Below are 22,779 nucleotides of genomic sequence, written 5' to 3'. Positions count from 1 at the left end.
AGTTGATGTAATTTATCTAGATTTTCAAAAGACCTTCGATAAGGTACCCCTTAATAGACTGATGAACAAGATCAGAGAATGCGGAGTCAGGGGACAAGTAGCAGAATGGATAGCTAGCTGGCTTCAGGACAGAAAGCAGAGAGTGGGAGTAAAGGGTAGCTACTCACAGTGGCAGAAGGTGGGTAGTGGTGTCCAACAAGGATCAGTGCCGGGACCACTGTTGTTCACAATTTTTATATTAACGATTTTGACATTGGAATCAAAAGCACAATTTCAAAATTTGCGGATGACACCAAATTGGCAGGGGGGATAGTCAATATTGAGGAGGACTGCAACAAATTACAGGAGGACATTAATAAACTTGCAGAATGTGCATATAATTGGCAAATGAAGTTCAACACAGATAAATGTGAGGTTTTACATTTTGGTAGGAAGAATAGGGAGGTCACTTATTACTTGGAGGGTGCGAGTCTAGGTGGGGAAGAGGAACAAATGGATCTCGGAGTACAAATACACAAATCACTAAAAGTTGCGACATAGTTTACAAGGCCATAAAGAACGCAAACCAAGCACTAGGGTTTATTTCTAGAGGGATAAAATTGAAAAGTAGGGAAGTTGTGCTAAACCTGTATCGAACCTGCATACAGTTCTGGTCGCCATATTATAAAAAGGATGTAGAAGCACTGGAGAGGGTGCAGAGAAGATTTACAAGGATGATACCAGAAATGCGAGGGTGTACATATCAGGAAAGGATGAACAGGCTGGGTCTCTTTTCTCTTGAAAAAAGGCTGAGGGGTGACCTAATAGCAGTCTTTAAAATTATGAAAGGTTTTGATAGAGTTGATACAGAGAGAATGTTTCCACTTGTGGGGAAGAGCATAACTAGAGGCCATCAATATAAAATAGTCACCAAGAAATCCAATAGGGAATTTAGAAGAAACTTCTTTACCCAAAGAGTGGTGAGAATGTGGAACTCGCTACCACAGGGAGTGGTTGAAGTGAATAGTATAGATGCATTTAAGGGGGAGGCTAGACAAGCATATGAAGGAGAAGGGAATAGAGGGTTATGCTGATAGATTTAGATGAGGAAAGACTGGAGGAGGCTCGAATGGAGCATAAACCCCGGTATGGACTGGTTGGGCCGAAACGCCTGTTTCTGTGCTGTATATCCTATGTAATCCTGTGTAAATGCTAGTAAGAAGTTTACAGTCCCCCATAAACTGCATTCACTTGGTTGTGAACAGGTCGATCTGAAGTTATAAAGGGCACACCTAATGAATGCACAGAATTGCAAAGAAAAGCCAAAAGTGCAGCATGAGCAGTCTCAGTAATTTACAAACTTCCTTTCAGGGAGTTTCTTGGTCAGGGATGGATGAAACTTGATAAAAATGAACGGACGCCGTACATCATGAAAACTAGCCAGCATTTTAATGATGTAAGTAACTAGAAATATCCAGATTTTAAAAATGTTTAATTCCAATTATAGGTATTGATGTGAGATAAAGGGACAGATATAAAACTCACTTGTTAAATTTGATATTTTCAGTTTTTTATGTCACAATAAGTTAGTGACATTGCAGTACGTTTCTATTTCTCCCTCTAGTGTTTTGGCTTTTAAAAGACAAAAGTCCTACAACTGTAATATCCAAAATAATCATTAACTCCTAGAAAAAGTGTTTACATGAAATTTGAATATTTAATTTTATAAGTGTCAATTGTATTTGATAGGAGGTATTTATTATCAGGTGTATTTTGTCATTATATTTTCAAAATATACTTGGCAAAGTAAGTGGTAGCCCCTCAGAGAGATCTGGAGTATATCATTGTGAATTATTACGTATTGTGCTGTTTTGATTATGCTGCATAATCCTGTCTCCCCCAACCAGCACGAGACTAGCAGGAACCTTACATTGTCAGCAATCAGTCAAGTTGTTTAACTTCAAAAGTAAATGATAAATAACTGAAACCTTCCTCTGTAGAAGAGATTCTAGGCACGGATTTGCTTATACCACCTTTTATGCCAAATATGCCAAATAGTGGCATGTATGCACACTTTAATGGGAGGGAGTAGCCCAAATCCAAAGTCATCTGACTTGTGTACAATGTGGGGATTTGTAAAAGAACCTAATTCAGGGCACTTTGATCAGAAAACCAACATTTCACGTCATCCTGACCAAATTCATAAAGCTCATAAAGCCTGTTATATCCGTGTATCTTAATGTTGTGTCCTTCAATAATCAGATAACAGACTGCAGGGAACGATCAACAGGTGTTTACTGAATGAGGGTTCAAACTGCAACTGACTGTACAGATCACTACTCAGGGTTTATATACAGGTGTGGTCACTGCCGGTACTACAGGATACAGGAGCTGTAAAAAGTAGTTCTCCCCCTTAAAGGTACATACATTACAATTCCGCCCCTTTTAGCTTAACAGTACCATAACACTCATTTAACAATTAAATATCAAACTAATTACAATTAACACTTTTAACATGCAACATTAACTGAAAATAGTCTATTTATAAATTCAGTCTTTGGGGAGGCTTCCTGATTCTTTCTGGATAACGCCTTTCCCGAGTGTCTCGCTCTTGGTGCAGAGGCGATTCTAACACCCTGTCGTCAGTTGATTCATCAGCTTCCAATGCTATTGTTTCTGAGGTAGATGCGACCTGTACGTCGGGTTCCTCACCAGGTACGTATGGCCGAGACATGGGGTTGACTCGTTCCTGTGACTCTAGGATCTGGTCAGCATGGCGTCTCACAACGTTCTCCCCAACATCCACTGTGTACATTAGTGGCCCCTGCCGTGTGCATATCGTTCCTGGTTGCCATTTCTCTGTTCGGTAGTCGCGGGCCAAGACTGGTTGCCCTACATTGAAGCTCCTTGTCGGCTTCTCATTGATGTGCTGGAATTGCTTACTCTCAACATCTCTTCGTACATTTGGTCTGAACAAATCCAGACGAGATCTCAACCTTCGGTTAAAGAACATCATGGCCGGGGCCTGGTTAAGAACATAATAAGAACATAAGAAATAGGAGCAGGAGTAGGCCAATCGGCCCTTCGAGCCTGCTCCGCCATTCAATAAGATCATGGCTGATCTGATCCTAACCGCCAATCTACTATCACAGAACCATCTCCTGAATCTAACAGAATTAGACACACGAAATAGCAGCAGGATCAGGCTACACGGCCCCTGGGCACGCTCCGCTACCCACAGGGCCATGTCCGATCCGAACCTGGACTCATGTCCAAATTCCTGCCCGCTCCCCGTAACCCTTAATTCCCTTTACTTCTAGGAAACTGTCTATTTCTGTTTTAAATTTATGTAATGATGTAGCTTCCACAGCTTTTTGGGGCAGCATATTCCATGGACCTACCACCCTCTGAGTGAAGTAGTTCCTCCTCATCTCAGTTTTGAAAGAGCAGCCCCTTATTCTAAGACTATGCCCCCTAGTTCTAGTTTCACACATCATCGGGAACATCCTCCCCGCATCCACCCGATCCAACCCCTTCACAATCTTATATGTTTCAATAAGATCGCCTCTCATTCTTCTGAACTCCAATGAGTAGAGTCCCAATCTATTCAACCTCTCCTCATATGTCCATCCCCTCATCCCCGGGATTAACCGAGTGAACCTTCTTTGTACTGACTCGAGAGCAAGTATGTCCTTTCTTAAGTATGGACACCAAAACTGTACGCAGTATTCCAGGTGCGGTCTCACCAATACCTTGTACAACTGAAGCAATACCTCCCTATTTTTATATTCTATCCCCCTAGCAATGAAAGCCAACATTCCATTGGCTTTCTTAATCACTTGCTGCACCTGCATACTAACCTTTTGAGTTTCGTGCACCAGGACCCCCAGATCTCTTTGTACTTCAGTACTTTCCAGTTTCTTGCCATTAAGATAATAACTTGCTCTACGATTTTTCCTGCCAAAGTGCATAACCTCACACTTTCCAGTATTGTATTCCATCTGCCAAATCTCTGCCCACTTACTTAGCCTGTCTATGTCCCCTTGCAGGTTTTTTATGTCCTCCTCACTCACTACTTTCCCTCCCATCTTAGTATCATCTGCAAACTTTGATATGTTACACTCGGTCCCCTCCTCCAAATCGTTAATATAGATTGTAAAGAGTTGGGGACCCAGCACTGACCCCTGCGGAACACCACTGGTTACTGATTGCCAGTCTGAGAATGAACCATTTATCCCAACTCTCTGCCTTCTGTTAGATAGCCAATCCACTATCCATGCCAGAATATTACCCCCAATCCCGTGATTTTTTATCTTAAGCAATAATCTTTTGTGTGGCACCTTGTCAAATGCCTTTTGGAAGTCTAAATACACTACGTCCACTGGTTCCCCTTTATCCACCCTATATGTTACTTCCTCAAAGAACTCCAGCAAATTTGTCAAACATGACTTCCCCTTCATAAAACCATGCTGACTTTGTCCTATTAAATTATGATTATCCAAATGTCCTGTTACTGTCTCCTTAATAATGGACTCCAAAATTTTACCTACCACAGATGTTAGGCTAACCGGTCTATAGTTTCCAGCCTTCTGTCTACTGCCCTTTTTAAATAAGGGTGTTACATTAGCAGTTTTCCAGTCTGCCAGGACCTTTGCCGAGTCCAGGGAGTTTTGGAAAATTATTACCAATGCATCCACAATCCCTACCGCCACTTCCCTCAAGACCCTAGGATGTAAGCCATCAGGTCCAGGTGATTTATCCGCCTTGAGTCCCATTATTTTACCGAGTACCACTTCCTTAGTGATTTTGATCGTGTTTAGCTCCTTTAGCCCCCTGTTTGTCCAGTGTTGGGATATTCTTAGTGTCTTCTACTGTAAAGACTGATATAAAATATTCATTCAGTGTTTTTGCCATCTCCATATTTCCCACCATTAATTTCCCGGTCTCATCCTCTAAGGGACCAACATTTACTTTAGCCACCCTTTTTCTTTTTACATAGAAACATAGAAACATAGAAGATAGGAGCAGGAGTAGGCCATTCGGCCCTTCGAGCCTGCTCCGCCATTCAACAAGATCATGGCTGATCTCTATATAACTTTTATATAACTATAAAAACTCTTACTATCTGTTTTTATATTTTTTGTTAACTTACTTTCATAATCTATCTTCCCTTTCTTAATCAATCTTTTTGTTATTTTTTGCTGTCTTTTAAAGTTTTCCCAATCCTCTATCCTCCCACTAGATTTGGCTACCTTATATGCCCTTGTTTTTAGTCGAATACTATCCTTAATTTCTTTACTTAGCCACGGATGGCTGTCTTTTCTTTTACACCCTTTTCTTCTCAGTGGAATATATATTTTTTGGAAGTTGTAAAATAACTCCTTAAATGTACACCACTGACCATGTATCGTCTTACCCTTTAATCTATTTTCCCAATCCACTCTACTCAATTCCGCTCTCATACCTTCATAGTCTCCTTTATTCAAGCTTAGCACGCTTGTTTGAGATCCAACCTTCTCACCCTCTAATTGAATATGGAATTCAACCATGTTATGGTCACTCATTCCAAGGGGATCCTTTACTAGGACATTTTTAATTAATCCTGTCTCGTTACACAGGACCAGATCTAAGGTTGCTTGCCCCCTGGCCGGTTCAGTTACATACTGCTCAAGAAACCCATCCCTAATACACTCAATGAACTCATCCTCAAGGCAGCCCTGCCCAATTTGATTTGTCCAATTAATATGATAGTTAAAATCCCCCATAATTATAGATGTTCCCTTATTACAAGCCTCAACTATTTCCTGATTGATACTCCGTCCAACAGAGTTGCAACTGTTCGGAGGCCTATAGACTATGCCCACTAGTGTTTTTTTCCCCTTATTATTCCTTACCTCCACCCAAACTGTTTCATTATCCTGATCTTTTGACCCAATATAATTTCTCTGTATTACAGTGATTCCTTCCTTTATTAACATAGCCACCCCACCTCCCCTTCCTTCCTGCCTGTCCTTCCTGATCGTTAAATAACCTGGTATGTTTAATTCCCAGGCATTGTCACCCTGCAGCCATGTTTCTGTAATGGCCACAAGATCATACCCATATGTAGTTATTTGTGCCATTAACTCGTCTATTTTGTTACGAATGCTACGTGCATTCAGATAGAGAACTTTCAAATATGTTTTGTGACACTTAGTTCCTGCTTTTGCCCTTTTTATTACTTTACCTTTTACTCCATACCTTCTGCCCCTTCCTGACACGCTCTGGTTTTTAATTTCCCCACTGCTACCTAAGTCTATGACCTTCTCTGTTGTCATTTTTATTATTTGCTCTCTAGGAACCTCCCCCACACTAGTTAGTTTAAAGCCCTCTCTACAGCCCTAGTTAAATGATCTGCCAGGACTCTAGTCCCAGCACTGGCCAAGTGAAGCCCATCCCAATGGAACAGCTCCCTCCTGCCCCAGTACTGGTGCCAGTGTCCCAGGAAGCAAAACCCATTCCTCCCACACCAGTCTTTGAGCCACGCATTCAACTCTCTAATTTTATTTGTCCTAGCCAAATTCGCTCGTGGCTCAGGTAATAATCCAGAGATTATTACCCTTGAGGTTCTGTTTTTTAATTTGACCCCTAGCTGCTCATACTCCTTTAACAGAACCGGCTTCCTAGTCCTATCTATGTCGTTTGTACCAACATGGACCATGACAACTGGATCCTCCCCCTCCCACTGCAAGTTTCTTTCCAGCCCAGGGGAGATGTCCTTAACCCTGGCACCGGGTAGGCAACACAGCCTTCGGGACTCTCGCTCTCGGCTGCAGAGAACTCTATCAATCCCCCTAATAATACTATCCCCTATCACTACAACATTTCTATTTACTCCCCCCTCTTGAATGGCCCCCCGTTCCATGGTGCTGTGGCCAGGTTGCTCATAATCCCTGCAGTCCCTGCTCCCGCTCCCACAGGGAGTAAGAACCTCGAACCTGTTGGACAAGAGCAAGGGCTGCGGCTCCTCCAGCTCTACCTCCTGGATCCCCCTACCTGCCTCACTCGTAGTCACACCGTCCTGTCCCTGACCATGGGCTACATCTGAATTAATTAACTTCATAGGTGTGACCACCTCCTGATACACAGAGTCCAGGTACTTCTCCCCCTCCCTGATGTGTCGCAGTGTCTGAAGCTCAGACTCCAGCTCATCAACACGGAGCTGGAGTTCCTGTAGCAGCAGACACTTGTCACAGACGTAATCACCGTGAGCCTCAATGGGGTTCACCGGCTCCCACATCTCACAACAGTAACACATCACCTGCTCCATTCTATGTAATTAATTAAATTTTTTATTGTTAGTTATGGACACCCTCTGCCCGATTTTAGATGCTAGTATCCCCTTTAATTAATTGGATTTAAATTAAATCAATTCCTCTAGTTACACCAGTTAAATGGTTTACCAACAGTCACTCTGCACCAGAAAGGCCTTATTAACTACAACCCACAGAGTTAAAGTTTGAAAAGAGCACCTAACACCCCACTTACCCTAACTCACACTTCCCCAAACTCACAGCACTCTTTGATGACTCGCACTCAGTGCTTGCTCACACTAGGTCTGGTCTTTTTATACTGTTTGTTTGTTTACAGCCAAATGAGTCACCCCTGCTGATTGGTTAGAAAACTGGTTTCCACTGCCTGCTGTGCCAATTTACTCCTACTGCAGTGTAACCTTGTTTTACTCTTCTTAAACCAACAGGATCCCAAATATTTAACTTTTCCCCTTTACTTAAACTGCTTAAGCAATCTTATCAAGAATGATTTAAAGAGAAATAACAATTTAAGAACTCTCACACTTCCCCAAACTCTCAGCACTCTTTGATGACTCGCATGTGTCGCATTTCTGTAGACTAACAGGAAATTGTCCACCTTATGCTGCAGTGGAATGTCGTCATCGCACATGGCCTTTACTGCTTTTTTAAAGGTTTGTACGAACCTCTCAGCCAATCCATTTGTGGCTGGATGATACGGGGCGGATGTGTAATGCCTTACCCCATTCCTTTTCATAAATCTTCGAAACTCTTCGGACACAAACTGTGGTCCGTTATCAGAGCAAATCTGCTCTGGCAAGCCGTTCCTGGCAAAAATGGTTCGTAGGACTGCAATAGTTTTCTCCGTGGTGGTGGAGGACATTTTGATCACCTCAGGCCATTTCGAGTGCGCATCCACGGCTATTAAAAACATTGAGTCCATGAATGGACCAGCAAAATCAATATGCACCCGTTGCCATGGAGATGAGGGCCACTCCCATGGGTGTAGAGGGGCATGTGGTGGTGCATTTTGGACCTTCTGGCATCCTGAGCAGCTCTTGGTTAGGTCTTTGATTTGTTGATCGATTCCCAGCCACCACACATAAGCCCTAGCAAGGCTTTTCATTTTCACCCCTCCCAGATGACCTTCGTGAAGCTCATTGAGCACTCTCTCCCTTAACTTGGGTGGAATTACCACTCGGGATCCACACATCAAGGTCCCCTGGCATACTGACAGCTGTTCTCTTCTGGATGAGAATACTGGCAACAGTGAATTGCCATGTGCTGGCCATCCCTTCACCGTCAAATCATATACCCGAGACAGTGTCGGGTCATTTCGGGTCTCCTTCTCTATACCAGCGTTAGTTACTGGCAAGCATTCAATTATAGTCGAATGAAATATTTCGACAGGATCCACTGCTGGTGCTTCCTCCGCAGTAGGCAGTGGCAGGCGTGATAGCCCATCAGCGTTTCCATGCTGTTTCGTGCCCTTATACTCAATTTCATATTGGTACACCCCTAGAAAAAGGGACCATCTTTGTAGCCGTTGCGCAGTCATCACCGGAACGCTCTTCTTTGGATTAAAGATGGAGACAAGTGGTTGGTGGTCAGTCAGCAAGGTGAACTTCTGCCCGTGCAGATAGTGATTGAACTTTTTCACTCCCCACACTAGGCTGAGGGCCTCCCTGTCAATCTGGGCGTAGTTACGCTCGGCTGAGGTTAGTGACCAAGACGCAAAAGCTACTGGCCTCTCCGAACCGTCCGGGAATTTGTGCGACAGCATCACTCCAATGCCATAGGGTGATGCATCACACGCCAACCGAATTGGTAGTGCTGGGTTGAAATGAGCCAACACCTCTTTTGATGTGATCAATGCTTTGCTCTTCTGGAAAGCTCATTTACATTCGTCACTCCACTTCCATGGTACCCCCGTTTGCAGTAGGGTGTTCAGTGGGTGTAGTACGGTAGACAAGTTCGGCAAGAACTTATGGTAGTAGTTCACCAGCCCGAGGAACGACCTCAGTTGTGACACATTTTCCGGTGCTGGAGCCTTGAGTACTGCCTCAATCTTTTCAGGGGACTTATGTAACCCCTCTTTATCAATAACGTGGCCACAATACGAGATCTGCTTCTGGAAAAACTCGCATTTGTGGTGATTAGCTCGGAGCCCATATTCCTTCAATCTAGTGAGCACCTGCTCCAGGTTGGCGAGGTGATCACTGTCATTTTCGCCCGTGACCAGGATGTCGTCCAAATAACACTGGGTCCCTGGAATCCCTTGCAGGACTTGTTCCATTGCCCTTTGCCAAATAGCCGGAGCTGATGCTACCCCGAACACCAGCCCGTATTGGTAGAGACGTTTATGGGTGTTGATCATGAGGTACTGTTTCGAGGTTTCTTCTACCTCCATTTGCAGGTACGCCTGGGCCAGATCAATCTTAGTGAAGCATTTCCCTCCAGATAGCGAGGCGAAAATATCTTCAATCCGCGGAAGCAAATATTGTACAGTGTGAAGGACTGGGTTCACTGTCACCTTAAAGTCCCCACAGATGCGAACCTTCTTTGGTTCCCCAGGCGTATTACTCAACGACCTCTTCATTACAGGAACGATGGGTGTAGCCCACTCGCTCCAGTCCACTTTGGACAGTACTCCTGAACGTTCCAAACCTTCCAGCTCTGCTTTGACGGCTGGGCGGATTGCATAAGGTACTGGCCTTAAAAAACTTTGGGCTTGCATTTTCCTCTATTTTGATCATCGCTGTTATGCCTTTTAGTGTTCCGAGTCCCTGCTGGAACACTTCTTGTGCGTCAGTTAGCATTTTTGACAGTCGTCCAGGTGTGACGTCGTCATCCTTTTTGGCATCTACAGTCAGTGCTTGTATGGAATGCCAATCTAGCTGTATCTTCCGGATCCATTCACGTCCTAGTAGTGGTGGTCCTCCATCTGGCAATAGATATAGGTCCATTTTTGGTGTTTCCTTGCCGTTATATATAACGTTCACCCTTATTTTTCCTTTGGGGTAGACTTTTTGCCCCGTGTACGTCTTCAAGCCAATCTTTGTATCTCTCAAGGGTATATGTGAGAATAGCCGCTTGTAATCCCTTCGGTTTATGACTGTTAGGGCTGATCCTGTGTCCAATTCCATTTTCACTTGGACTCCTGCTATCTTGAGCATGACCCAGATAGTTTGGTGATCCTCCGTTTTGATCACATTATGTAGTTTCAGACAACCCAGCTCCTTGCTTCCAGAGTGTGAATCACTCTTCTGTTCGTCTGAACTACTCTCCGTCACCTTATGTACCTTCTTGTACTTCTCCTGTGGAGATTTCTTGCTGCTGGTTTTCTTTCCCGACCTGCAGACTCTTGCTATGTGTCCTACTTTTCCACACTGTCTGCACACTTTGTCCTTGAACCAGCAATCATTATGGTCGTGTATTGTTCTGCCGCAGCGATAGCACTTCACTGTTCCGTATGACATTTCATTTGTGCCATATTCTTGCGGTCTCAGTTGTATCTCTGCAGCGTCCCGTGCTGCTGCTTCGTGTGATACTGCAATGCTGAAAGCCTTGTCCAGCGTAAGATCCTTTTCTGATAGAAGCCATTTCTGGGTTCCTTCACTTTGAAGCCCACACACAAACTTGTCCCTTAAAGTATCTGCTAGTCCCGTTCCAAACTGGCAGTGTTTCGATAGCTTGCGCAGTTCCGTTAAATACTCATCATTACTTTCATCTTTATGCTGGTTCCTTTTGTGGAACTTAAATCTTTCTGCTATCAGCAGCGGTGTGGGGTTTAAGTGGTCCTGTAGGATTGACATTATGTTTTCAAAATCCTTTTCTACTGGCTTCTCTGGGGTTACTAGGTTTTGTAGTAAGCCATACGTTTTTGCACCCATTGAATTCAACAATACCATCGCTTTCTTGTCATCTGGCACTTCATTCGCCTTGCAGTATACTTCTATGCGTTCGACATATGTCATCCAATCTTCGACTTCATTGTCGAACGCTGTGATACTGCCACTCTTCGGCATTTTTGGGTGTGGTTAGACTGGCTTAAAATGGCGTCTCCAGCGCGTTCCTTTCTTCCCCGCTGCGGCTTAAAATGGCGTCTCCCGCGCTTTCCTTTCTTCCCCGCTGCGGCTTAAAATGGCGCCTCTCGCGCTGCTGCCAACGCCGCTCTCGGCGGTCCTCGTGGTAAATGGCGACGCCCTGTGGGTTTCGTGCGCTGCTCCTGCGCTGCTGCCAATGCCGCTCTCTGCGGTCCTCGTGGCAATGGCAGCGCCTCGCGTTTTCCTGCGCGCCTCTCTCCCCCATTGACGCTGCTCGGCCCTTGAACACCGGCTGCGCTCTGCTCTCTCTCGTCTCTCTCCCCGTTGACGCCGCTCGGTTCTGAACACCGGCTGCACCCTGTGCGCTCTGCCCTCTCTCTCTCCCCCGTCGACGCTGCTTGGCCTTTTTCTGTGCCGCTCGGTCGGCTCTAGCCGCCGCTGTCCGGGAAGGGTCTGCGCAGTACCTGTTGCCAGCCCATTTCGCTGGACCACCGTGACTGGAAAGCCAAGCCTGGCTCTCGACAGCCTCCCCTGCGATGTTCAAATCTCCGCTGGATGACTGTGCGGTTGCCCGTGGTCGACGCCCGTGCTTCTGGACTCGACCTCCTTCCACTGTTCTCCAGGAGCGAATCCCTGGGAGGTGATGCAGAGTTGCAGGTAGGTTCGAATCTGCGTCGTCGCCAATGTTATATCCGTGTATCTTAATGTTGTGTCCTTCAATAATCAGACAACAGACTGCAGGGAACGATCAACAGGTGTTTACTGAATGAGGGTTCAAACTGCAACTGACTCTACAGATCACTACTCAGGGTTTATATACAGGTGTGGTCACTGCCGGTACTACAGGATACAGGAGCTGTAAAAAGTAGTTCTCCCCCTTAAAGGTACATACATTACAAAGCCAAGTTTATCCAAATATTTATCCTCGCACTGTATCAACAGGATCATGAGGTAGGTTCTGCTCCATACCTCACTATTCTAATTGACAGGAGATTGGTAAGAACGCATTAGAAACACATAGGTCCTGAAATTATGCTCTGGGATACTATTGTACAATTCCTGACTCCATTATTTTCATGGAGGTATTGTCCCATTTATTTTAAATGGAATACTATCCCTCAGGGTTATTTCAGAGCCATATTGTAGACCAGGAATTCATAAATGGCTTTAGTTTGGCCTGTTAATGACTAACTGGAATTCACTTAGAAATAACTTTTATTTTTCTCATATATGCTGGACATATAATTTGAGATAATTCATCTGCATTCGTGGCACCTTTAGTGTCCTTATGTGAATGTCCTACTGCTTTGCTTTTAGTTGCTATTTTATCACAGAAACCCACAAGGGAGTATGACAGTAACACTATAATCATTATAGCATTCAAAAATAAATTACCTCGGATACTGCTATAATACATTCAAAATTACCAACCGTTGCTTCTGCTAACTTTCACTTTATTGCTATTACCAACTTACTGAAGGAAATCTACTTTCCTTTCTTATTTCTTCTAAGCTCCAAATCTGTTGTTCTACATGCTGTTCCACTCCTCACGTCAATACTGTATGAGAATCGGAGCTCATCAAGCCATCTCTTTTTAAAACTCATTATTTCCCCCTACTCTTACCTTCTTTCTATGAGCTTTTAAAACTCAGGGCTTAGTTTCATCCAAGATTGATTTCTTGCCTTTCCTACTACTGTTTTCACCCTTGACGATATTCTGCACTATCAGTCTTGGCTCTTCACTTATATTTCACAATAACGGAAACTATTCACCAGCAGGATACAGGCAACATGCTAAAAATAACTTACAATTATTTTATCAGCGGCATCTTTGCCTTACTTTCTTATCTCATACAGTATCCAGACACAGCTTGGCAAATAAAATGGGGAGACTAACAACATTAATGTCTAGTATAAATGTTAAATGGTGATCAATACAATGAAATTATTTGGAGGCTGTAATCTAATATCAGGCTTTTCACTTAGAGTTATCTTAGAAGAAATTAAAGCCTCATTAAATTACAGCCATTGTAATTATTTCCTGCTATCCGCTATTCTTTGTCTCAAGGATCATCAACACTACCCATTTCCCTTTCACTATTACTTCTTTTTCAGATGAGTAACCGTGTTGCTTCTCAAATCATGATGCACGCGGATGTGAGTTCACGCACAATTTCCATTGAGAAATGGATAGCAGTGGGAGATGTTTGCCGATGTATGCACAACTACAATGGCGTCCTTGAGATCACGTCAGCCCTGAATAGGAGTGCAATCTACAGACTGAAGAAAACCTGGGCAAAGGTTTCCAAACAGGTAATGAGCATCAAACATGCAGGGATCTGTACAAGATCATAATACGATACTCATGACCAGGTGCTTTTTATTGTCAAAATGCTTTCACTTCTGTTCAAAACAAAGAAAGAGAAATTACTATTTTAAAAACAATTTCCAGATGAAACCATTGCCCTACTAATCCCATGATGTTCCTTTCCCTCAAATTTGTCTTACCAACGACACAAAACTCACTGATAAATGATAGATAAATGTCCATGTTTGGGAAGAAAGAACAATAAAGCTTACACATCTGGGGCCTGTTAGATTGTGATTTTTTTTATGAGTGGACCCAGCTGAATTTATACCAGCAACAAAGCTCAAGGTACAGGGTAGATTTTACAGTTCATATTCCTGGCATGGAACTTCACCCAACATGAGTCCCTTTCAGGAATCCGGACACAGAGTCCCTATAGGATTTTCCATCCATGGGCCTGCTGATCTCAGAATTCCCACAGTGCACTCCTGGCAAGCAAAGCCCCGACATGCTGCTTCTGTTTATGGATCCTGTTGTTTTATAGGATAAGTTTACTTAATATTTCAGATTTAACTGTATTAAAAAAATTCTAACTCTACATTAAAGCTGCTATACGTCATTGCCTGAGGTATTGCTGAGCTATACAGACCAGAAATACTCAGATACCATCCCCAGTTGTGCCGCATTGTAAACCGGGTTAGCAGTTGAGATAATACATTGGCTAAGGGAGGCAAAAAACTATCACATAATTTGCTATTGACCTGTTCTGGCAATTCCTTATTAAAGGCCTTGGGCTAGAAATTCGGCTTCATAGCGCCCGATTTTTCGGCGCTACGGGTACTGTTTTGTGATGAAAATGGCATCCGCACCGCAGGTGCACACTTCTGGTGCAGACCGCGCCGGACGCCATCTTAGTGAGGGCATTGGCGCTGGGAGCGTGCGCCAGAAGTATGTAGAGTCGGCAGATCATGATGTCAATCAGCGTGCAACTCTGATTTGATGCCAGCGCTGCCATTTTCATCCTCAACGCTGGAGCTAACTTAGTCTCGCACAGTTGAACATACGTTCAGCAGCAGCAAGGAGCCCCCCTCCCCCCACCACCAGCGATATTTAAAGGGATCAGCAATCACTCTAAGGTAAGTTGCTGATTAATTTCTGCTGGCTCTGTGTAAGTTTGTGGAAGTGATTGGAGCTTTCTGGACCTATTTAAAGTTGGTGAGGTGACAGGGAGTGATGCCACAAGTGGAGAAGGCCTTGATTCTGACTTCAATGGTTCTGGTCAGACCACTTGCTCCCAGTCATAGGTGCTCTAGTTGTCATCCCCCTTGGCCTGCAGCATGACAGGGAGATGGAGCAGAGGCAGCGAAGAAGAGAACAAGCTGCTCGCAGAGGGTGGCAGAGGAGGAGGGGGAGAAGGGCTCTCAGCAGGAGGCCTTACCCACCTAGGGTGTTCCGAGAGCAAGTCTCTTACATCAGCCTGAGCCAGGAGCAGTGTGTGAGGCATCTGTGCTTTACGAAGGAGGTGCTCACAGAACCCTGCCACCTCTTGTAACCAGACCTGCAGCCTTACACCTGGGCAAGGACAGCACTGCCAGTGGCTGTGAAGATGACCGTGGCCTTGAATTACCTCGTATTGGGATCCTTCCAGGCTGGAGCAGGCGACATCTGTAACATCTTGCAGTTCACCGTCCACTGCTGCATAAGAGAGGTGACAGACACTTCTTATGCCAGGAGAGGGGAGTTCATTGTCTTCTCTCTGACCCGAGAGAAGCAGGCGGAGCGTGCACGTGGCTTTGGCCGAATAGCGGACTTCCCCGTAGTGCAGGGTGCCATTGACTGCATGCACATGGCTTTGCAGGTGCCGCGTCTAACTACTGATATGTACTGCAACCCCAAAGGTTAACACTCGCTGAATGTGCAGTTTTGATGCGCAGCACATCATGATGGTGAATGCCTGGTATCCTGGCAGCAGTCATGATGATTTTATACTGTGCTAGTTCTCTGTTCCCTCAGTCTTCGAGCCACCATGACCAAACAGAGGGTGGCTACTGGGCGATAAGGGCTATCCGCTGACCACTTGGCTCAGGACTCCACTCCGTAACCCAACCACACATGGGCAGCATGCATACAATGAGTCATGCTGCCACATGGAATCTGATACAGCAGACCATTGGAGTCCTTAGACAATGCTTCAGCTGACTGGACCGCTCTGGAGGAGCACTGCAGTACTCACCAGAGCAGGTCTCAAGATTCGTCGTGGTCTGTTGCATGCTCCACAACCTTGCCATCATGAGGACACAGCCCTTGCCACCAGGCATACGGCAACCAGCTGAGGAGGAGGAAGAGGAGGAGGAAGATGAGGAGGCAAAGGAAGTGTAAGAGGAGAAGGAGGAAGAGGAGGAAGCGGAAGGGAGGAGGCAACCCAGGTAGCCCCTTTCTACCTGGGCTGTCCGTGATCGACTCATCCGACTGTGGTACCAGCGAATGCAATCCCAATTCCTCATTCAACAATAGTCCCACACCTTACCTTCCCTCTGTTACTGACCATCACAGTGTCCTCTTGGCCACAATGCTGAAATAAAAGCCACTACAAAACAAACATTCCAATCCAACTTTATACATCAATCCATCCAATATTACATAACAAAGTCAACTAATCACCCTTGTGTATTCCCTTAGTGCCTATCTTCCATGTGCCTTTGCCTGTCCTAGTGCTCCTACGAAGTGCTACCCCAGTGGCTGCAGCATGGCTGGTGGAAGGCTGCTGACTTTCAGTGGGGGAGACTGCAGATGGCCTTGCAGGACAACCTTGAGCGGCGCTGGGCCTAGAAGGTCTGGCTTTAGACTGCACCACCTTGGCATGGGCAGCAACTATCTGGGCTGGCTGGCTGACTGACAGGCAATAGATGGAGTGGCAGTGGTGGAAGTACAAATGCTGTCATCCTGAGAGGACAGCAGGTTCGTGCTCCACAGAGCCACTGGCACTCCCCCGGGGCGGCGCCTCAGCATTCCTTGCAATTTGTTGGAGGACAGATTGCTGGACTGCTGTGACACCCTGTGTTGGGGTAAAAGAGAAGTCTTTCCTCCTCTCAAGCGGTCCCCCTGAGATAAGGAGTCGACACTTGCCCTATAGCAGCCACGAATTCACCAGACGGACACCTTGGATAAGTTTTACGATCTTTATTCATGCATATGCATGGGGAAAACCTCAGTCTCATCCCAGAGAAAGGATTCTTCCACTGAGTATCAAATACGTACAGCAATTATACCCTAATTTGAGGCGGGCACCCCTTGTGCATCCTCCTTCTACAATCATTGATTGGTCTACAGAATAGGCGAAGGGCTGTGTCCATTCGATGCCCCTTATCAGGAAGGTTGCTGAATGGTTCACAGAAACCCATCTTTACAGCATTCGCGGGCTAATTTATCTGTTCCTGCTCTGCACAGGAGTGCTTACCTCATCCCGTCTGTATGTCCTGCCTTATCTTAAGCAAGGACAAAAGACCAGCTTATTAGTTTTACAGTTCCTGTCTTATCAGGGTTCTACATTCCTAAACAAGGATAGGAGACAAACTTATTTTCCACTAATTTTAATTCTAAGAAGTTATAGTTACTTCTAACTTTTAATTCTAAGAAGTTATAGTTTCTTCTAACTTTTAATTCTAAGAAGTCATTTTTGTCCCCTTACAATCCCCCCTCATGGCCCGTGGCTATATGCCCAAGCCAGGCCATTTCCCGATTACTTTCTCGTGGGTGAGCCCCAGGTTTGTCCCTCCGTTTGGGTAGCTACTTCCAAAACTGCAGGATCCGCCTGTTGACATTCCCCTCGAGGTTATATAAGATAAGTCCTTTCTGCCGGACTTTTTAAATTTGCCTTATCCAGTTTTTTACTTATTGCTCTCACTATGGCTTGTATCTTATTCCTGCTACATTTTTGACAGGATAACAACAACAAGATCACCAATACAACGCCTTGTACAACAACCAATACATGTGATATTATCCTTATCCAGGGGTACATTGAGTCCAGCATTCCAAAACTTAGTGTACCAAGGCCGACTAGCCAACATTTCTTCAGTGTCCTTTTGTAGCTTATCTATTTCTTCCATCAGAATCACATACTTTTGTCTTGCTCCAGTGGCCTTATTGCCTTTGTATACCCTTCTCGGATAGTGTCCGTCACTGTCCCATTAATAGTTTCTTCTTTTAGTTCAGGATATATGATATACCCATTTATATGTGTCTCTTCTTGTGGGGTAAAGCAGAAGTCAGTATTCGTGATGGCACAGGAGGTGGTCCCTCCCTTATTTGTAACTGTCGTATTGGGTGCATTGGTGCTCACACACCATTCTCCATTCCCCCGCAGGGCGGCGGTGCCTTGGTGCTCACACACCATTCTCCATTCCCCCGCGGGGCGGTGCCTTGGTGCTCACACACCATTCTCCATTCCCCCGCAGGGCGGCGGTGCCTTGGTGCTCACACACCATTCTCCATTCCCCCGCGGGGCGGCGGTGCCTTGGTGCTCACACACCATTCTCCATTCCCCCGCGGGGCAGTGCCTTGGTGCTCACACACCATTCTCCATTCCCCCGCGGGGCGGCGGTGCCTTGGTACTCACACACCATTCTCCATTCCCCCACGGGGTGGTGGTGCATTGGTGCTCACACACCATTCTCCATTCCCCCGCGGGGCGGCGGTGCCTTGGTGCTCACACACCATTCTCCATTCCCCCGCAGGGCGGCGGTGCCTTGGTGCTCACACACCATTCTCCATTCCCCCGCGGGGCGGCGGTGCCTTGGTGCTCACACACCATTCTCCATTCCCCCGCGGGGCGGCGGTGCCTTGGTGCTCACACACCATTCTCCATTCCCCCGCGGGGCGGTGCCTTGGTGCTCACACACCATTCTCCATTCCCCCATGGGGCGGTGCCTTGGTGCTCACACACCATTCTCCATTCCCCCGCGGGGCGGCGGTGCCTTGGTGCTCACACACCATTCTCCATTCCCCCATGGGGCGGTGCCTTGGTGCTCACACACCATTCTCCATTCCCCCGCGGTGTGGTGCCTTGGTGCTCACACACCATTCTCCATTCCCCCGCGGGGCGGTGCCTTGGTGCTCACACACCATTCTCCATTCCCCCGCGGGGCGGCGGTGCCTTGGTGCTCACACACCATTCTCCATTCCCCCGCGGGGCGGTGCCTTGGTGCTCACACACCATTCTCCATTCCCCCATGGGGCGGTGCCTTGGTGCTCACACACCATTCTCCATTCCCCCATGGGGCGGTGCCTTGGTGCTCACGCACCATTCTCCATTCCCCCGCGGGGCGGCGGTGCCTTGGTACTCACACACCATTCTCCATTCCCCCGCGGGGCGGTGCCTTGGTGCTCACACACCATTCTCCATTCCCCCATGGGGCGGTGCCTTGGTGCTCACACACCATTCTCCATTCCCCCATGGGGCGGTGCCTTGGTGCTCACACACCATTCTCCATTCCCCCATGGGGCGGTGCCTTGGTGCTCACGCACCATTCTCCATTCCCCCGCGGGGCGGCGGTGCCTTGGTGCTCACACACCATTCTCCATTCCCCCATGGGGCGGTGCCTTGGTGCTCACGCACCATTCTCCATTCCCCCGCGGGGCGGCGGTGCCTTGGTACTCACACATCATTCTCCATTCCCCCGCGGGGCGGCGGTGCCTTGGTGCTCACACACCATTCTCCATTCCCCCGCGGGGCGGCGGTGCCTTGGTACTCACACATCATTCTCCATTCCCCCGCGGGGCGGCGGTGCCTTGGTGCTCACACACCATTCTCCATTCCCCCGCAGGGCGGTGCCTTGGTGCACACACACCATTCTCCATTCCCCCGCGGGGCGGTGCCTTGGTGCACACACACCATTCTCCATTCCCCCGCAGGGCGGTGCCTTGGTGCTCACACACCATTCTCCATTCCCCCGCAGGGCGGTGCCTTGGTGCACACACACCATTCTCCATTCCCCCGCAGGGCGGTGCCTTGGTGCTCACACACCATTCTCCATTCCCCCGCAGGGCGGTGCCTTGGTGCTCACACACCATTCTCCATTCCCCACGGGGCGGCAGTGCCTTGGTGCTCACACACCATTCTCCATTCCCCCATGGGACGGCGGTGCCTTGGTGCTCACACACCATTCTCCATTCCCCCACGGGGCGGCGGTGCCTTGGTGCTCACACACCATTCTCCATTCCCCGCGGGGCGGCGGTGCCTTGGTGCTCACACACCATTCTCCATTCCCCCGCAGGGCGGCGGTGCCTTGGTGCTCACACACCATTCTCCATTCCCCCATGGGACGGCGGTGCCTTGGTGCTCACACACCATTCTCCATTCCCCCGCGGGGCGGCGGTGCCTTGGTGCTCACACACCATTCTCCATTCCCCCGCGGGGCGGTGCCTCGGTGCTCACACACCATTCTCCATTCCCCCGCGGGGCGGTGCCTTGGTGCTCACACACCATTCTCCATTCCCCCGTGGGGCGGTGCCTTGGTGCTCACACACCATTCTCCATTCCCCCGCAGGGCGGTGCCTTGGTGCTCACACACCATTCTCCATTCCCCCGCAGGGCGGTGCCTTGGTGCTCACACACCATTCTCCATTCCCCCGCAGGGCGGCGGTGCCTTGGTGCTCACACACCATTCTCCATTCCCCCGCGGGGCGGTGCCTGGGTGCTCACACACCATTCTCCATTCCCCACGGGGCGGTGGTGCCTTGGTGCTCACACACCATTCTCCATTCCCCCGCGGGGCGGTGCCTTGGTGCTCACACACCATTCTCCATTCCCCCGCGGGGTGGTGCCTTGGTGCTCACACACCATTCTCCATTCCCCACGGGGCGGCAGTGCCTTGGTGCTCACACACCATTCTCCATTCCCCACGGGGCGGTGCCTTGGTGCTCCCACACCATTCTCCATTCCCCACGGGGCGGCAGTGCCTTGGTGCTCACACACCATTCTCCATTCCCCACGGGGCGGCAGTGCCTTGGTGCTCACACACCATTCTCCATTCCCCACGGGGCGGCAGTGCCTTGGTGCTCACACACCATTCTCCATTCCCCCGCAGGGCGGCAGTGCCTTGGTGCTCACACACCATTCTCCATTCCCCCGCAGGGCGGTGCCTTGGTGCTCACACACCATTCTCCATTCCCCACGGGGCGGCGGTGCCTTGGTGCTCACACACCATTCTCCATTCCCCCGCGGGGCGGTGCCTGGGTGCTCACACACCATTCTCCATTCCCCACGGGGCGGCGGTGCCTTGGTGCTCACACACCATTCTCCATTCCCCCGCGGGGCGGTGCCTTGGTGCTCACACACCATTCTCCATTCCCCCGCGGGGCGGTGCCTTGGTGCTCACACACCATTCTCCATTCCCCCGCAGGGCGGCGGTGCCTTGGTGCTCACACACCATTCTCCATTCCCCACGGGGCGGTGCCTTGGTGCTCCCACACCATTCTCCATTCCCCACGGGGCGGCAGTGCCTTGGTGCTCACACACCATTCTCCATTCCCCCGCAGGGCGGCGGTGCCTTGGTGCTCACACACCATTCTCCATTCCCCACGGGGCGGTGCCTTGGTGCTCACACACCATTCTCCATTCCCCACGGGGCGGTGGTGCCTTGGTGCTCACACATCATTCTCCATTCCCCACGGGGCGGTGCCTTGGTGCTCACACACCATTCTCCATTCCCCACGGGGCGGTGCCTTGGTGCTCACACACCATTCTCCATTCCCCCGCGGGGCGGTGCCTTGGTGCTCACACACCATTCTCCATTCCCCCATGGGGCGGTGGTGCCTTGGTGCTCACACATCATTCTCCATTCCCCACGGGGCGGTGCCTTGGTGCTCACACACCATTCTCCATTCCCCACGGGGCGGTGCCTTGGTGCTCACACACCATTCTCCATTCCCCCGCGGGGCGGTGCCTTGGTGCTCACACACCATTCTCCATTCCCCCATGGGGCGGTGCCTTGGTGCTCACACACCATTCTCCATTCCCCCGCAGGGCGGCGGTGCCTTGGTGCTCACACACCATTCTCCATTCCCCCATGGGGCGGTGCCTCGGCGCTCACACACCATTCTCCATTCCCCCGCGGGGCGGTGGTGCCTTGGTGCTCACACACCATTCTCCATTCCCCCATGGGGCGGTGCCTCGGCGCTCACACACCATTCTCCATTCCCCCGCAGGGCGGCGGTGCCTTGGTGCTCACACACCATTCTCCATTCCCCCGCGGTGCGGTGCCTTGGTGCTCACACACCATTCTCCATTCCCCACGGGGCGGTGCCTTGGTGCTCCCACACCATTCTCCATTCCCCCGCGGGGCGGTGCCTTGGTGCTCACACACCATTCTCCATTCCCCACGGGGCGGTGCCTTGGTGCTCCCACACCATTCTCCATTCCCCCGCGGGGCGGTGCCTTGGTGCTCACACACCATTCTCCATTCCCCACGGGGTGGTGGTGCCTTGCTGCTCACACACCATTCTCCATTCCCCCGCGGGGCGGTGCCTTGGTGCTCACACACCATTCTCCATTCCCCCGTGGGGCGGTGCCTTGGTGCTCACACAGCATTCTCCATTCCCCACGGGGCGGCGGTGCCTTGGTGCTCACACATCATTCTCCATTCCCCCGCAGGGCGGCGGTGCCTTGGTGCTCACACATCATTCTCCATTCCCCCGCGGGGCGGTGCCTTGGTGCTCACACACCATTCTCCATTCCCCACGGGGCGGTGGTGCCTTGGTGCTCACACACCATTCTCCATTCCCCCGCGGGGCGGTGCCTTGGTGCTCACACACCATTCTCCATTCCCCCGCGGGGCGGTGCCTGGGTGCTCACACACCATTCTCCATTCCCCACGGGGCGGTGGTGCCTTGGTGCTCACACACCATTCTCCATTCCCCCGCGGGGCGGTGCCTTGGTGCTCACACACCATTCTCCATTCCCCACGGGGCGGCAGTGCCTTGGTGCTCACACACCATTCTCCATTCCCCACGGGGCGGCGGTGCCTTGGTGCTCACACACCATTCTCCATTCCCCACGGGGCGGTGCCTTGGTGCTCCCACACCATTCTCCATTCCCCACGGGGCGGCAGTGCCTTGGTGCTCACACACCATTCTCCATTCCCCACGGGGCGGCAGT

At 49.0% G+C, this 22,779-nt stretch overlaps 1 protein-coding gene across 4 annotated transcripts in view; it reads left to right on the top strand.

The window, feature by feature from the left end:
- LOC147124570 (ras-specific guanine nucleotide-releasing factor 2-like) overlaps window positions 1-22,779 on the top strand; it is a 361,280-nt gene that overhangs the window by 303,668 nt on the left and 34,833 nt on the right. For 3 of the 4 annotated variants that reach the window (XM_085989546.1, XM_085989542.1, XM_085989537.1), the window contains 2 exons: window positions 1,351-1,435; window positions 13,430-13,627. In XM_085989546.1, coding sequence (XP_085845672.1) covers window positions 1,351-1,435; window positions 13,430-13,627 — 283 coding nt within the window. Of the gene's footprint in view, window positions 1-1,350; window positions 1,436-2,241; window positions 2,375-13,429; window positions 13,628-22,779 lie in introns of those variants that run through there. The other variant, XM_085989552.1, reaches the window with a different exon arrangement.

This window comes from Somniosus microcephalus, chromosome 1 (assembly GCF_052327205.1).
Source record: "Somniosus microcephalus isolate GS21.2 chromosome 1, FLI_Smic_1.0, whole genome shotgun sequence".
NCBI lineage: Eukaryota > Metazoa > Chordata > Chondrichthyes > Squaliformes > Somniosidae > Somniosus > Somniosus microcephalus.
The sequence above is the reverse complement of the archived record's forward strand: the minus strand, read 5'-3'. Positions and strand labels throughout refer to the sequence as shown.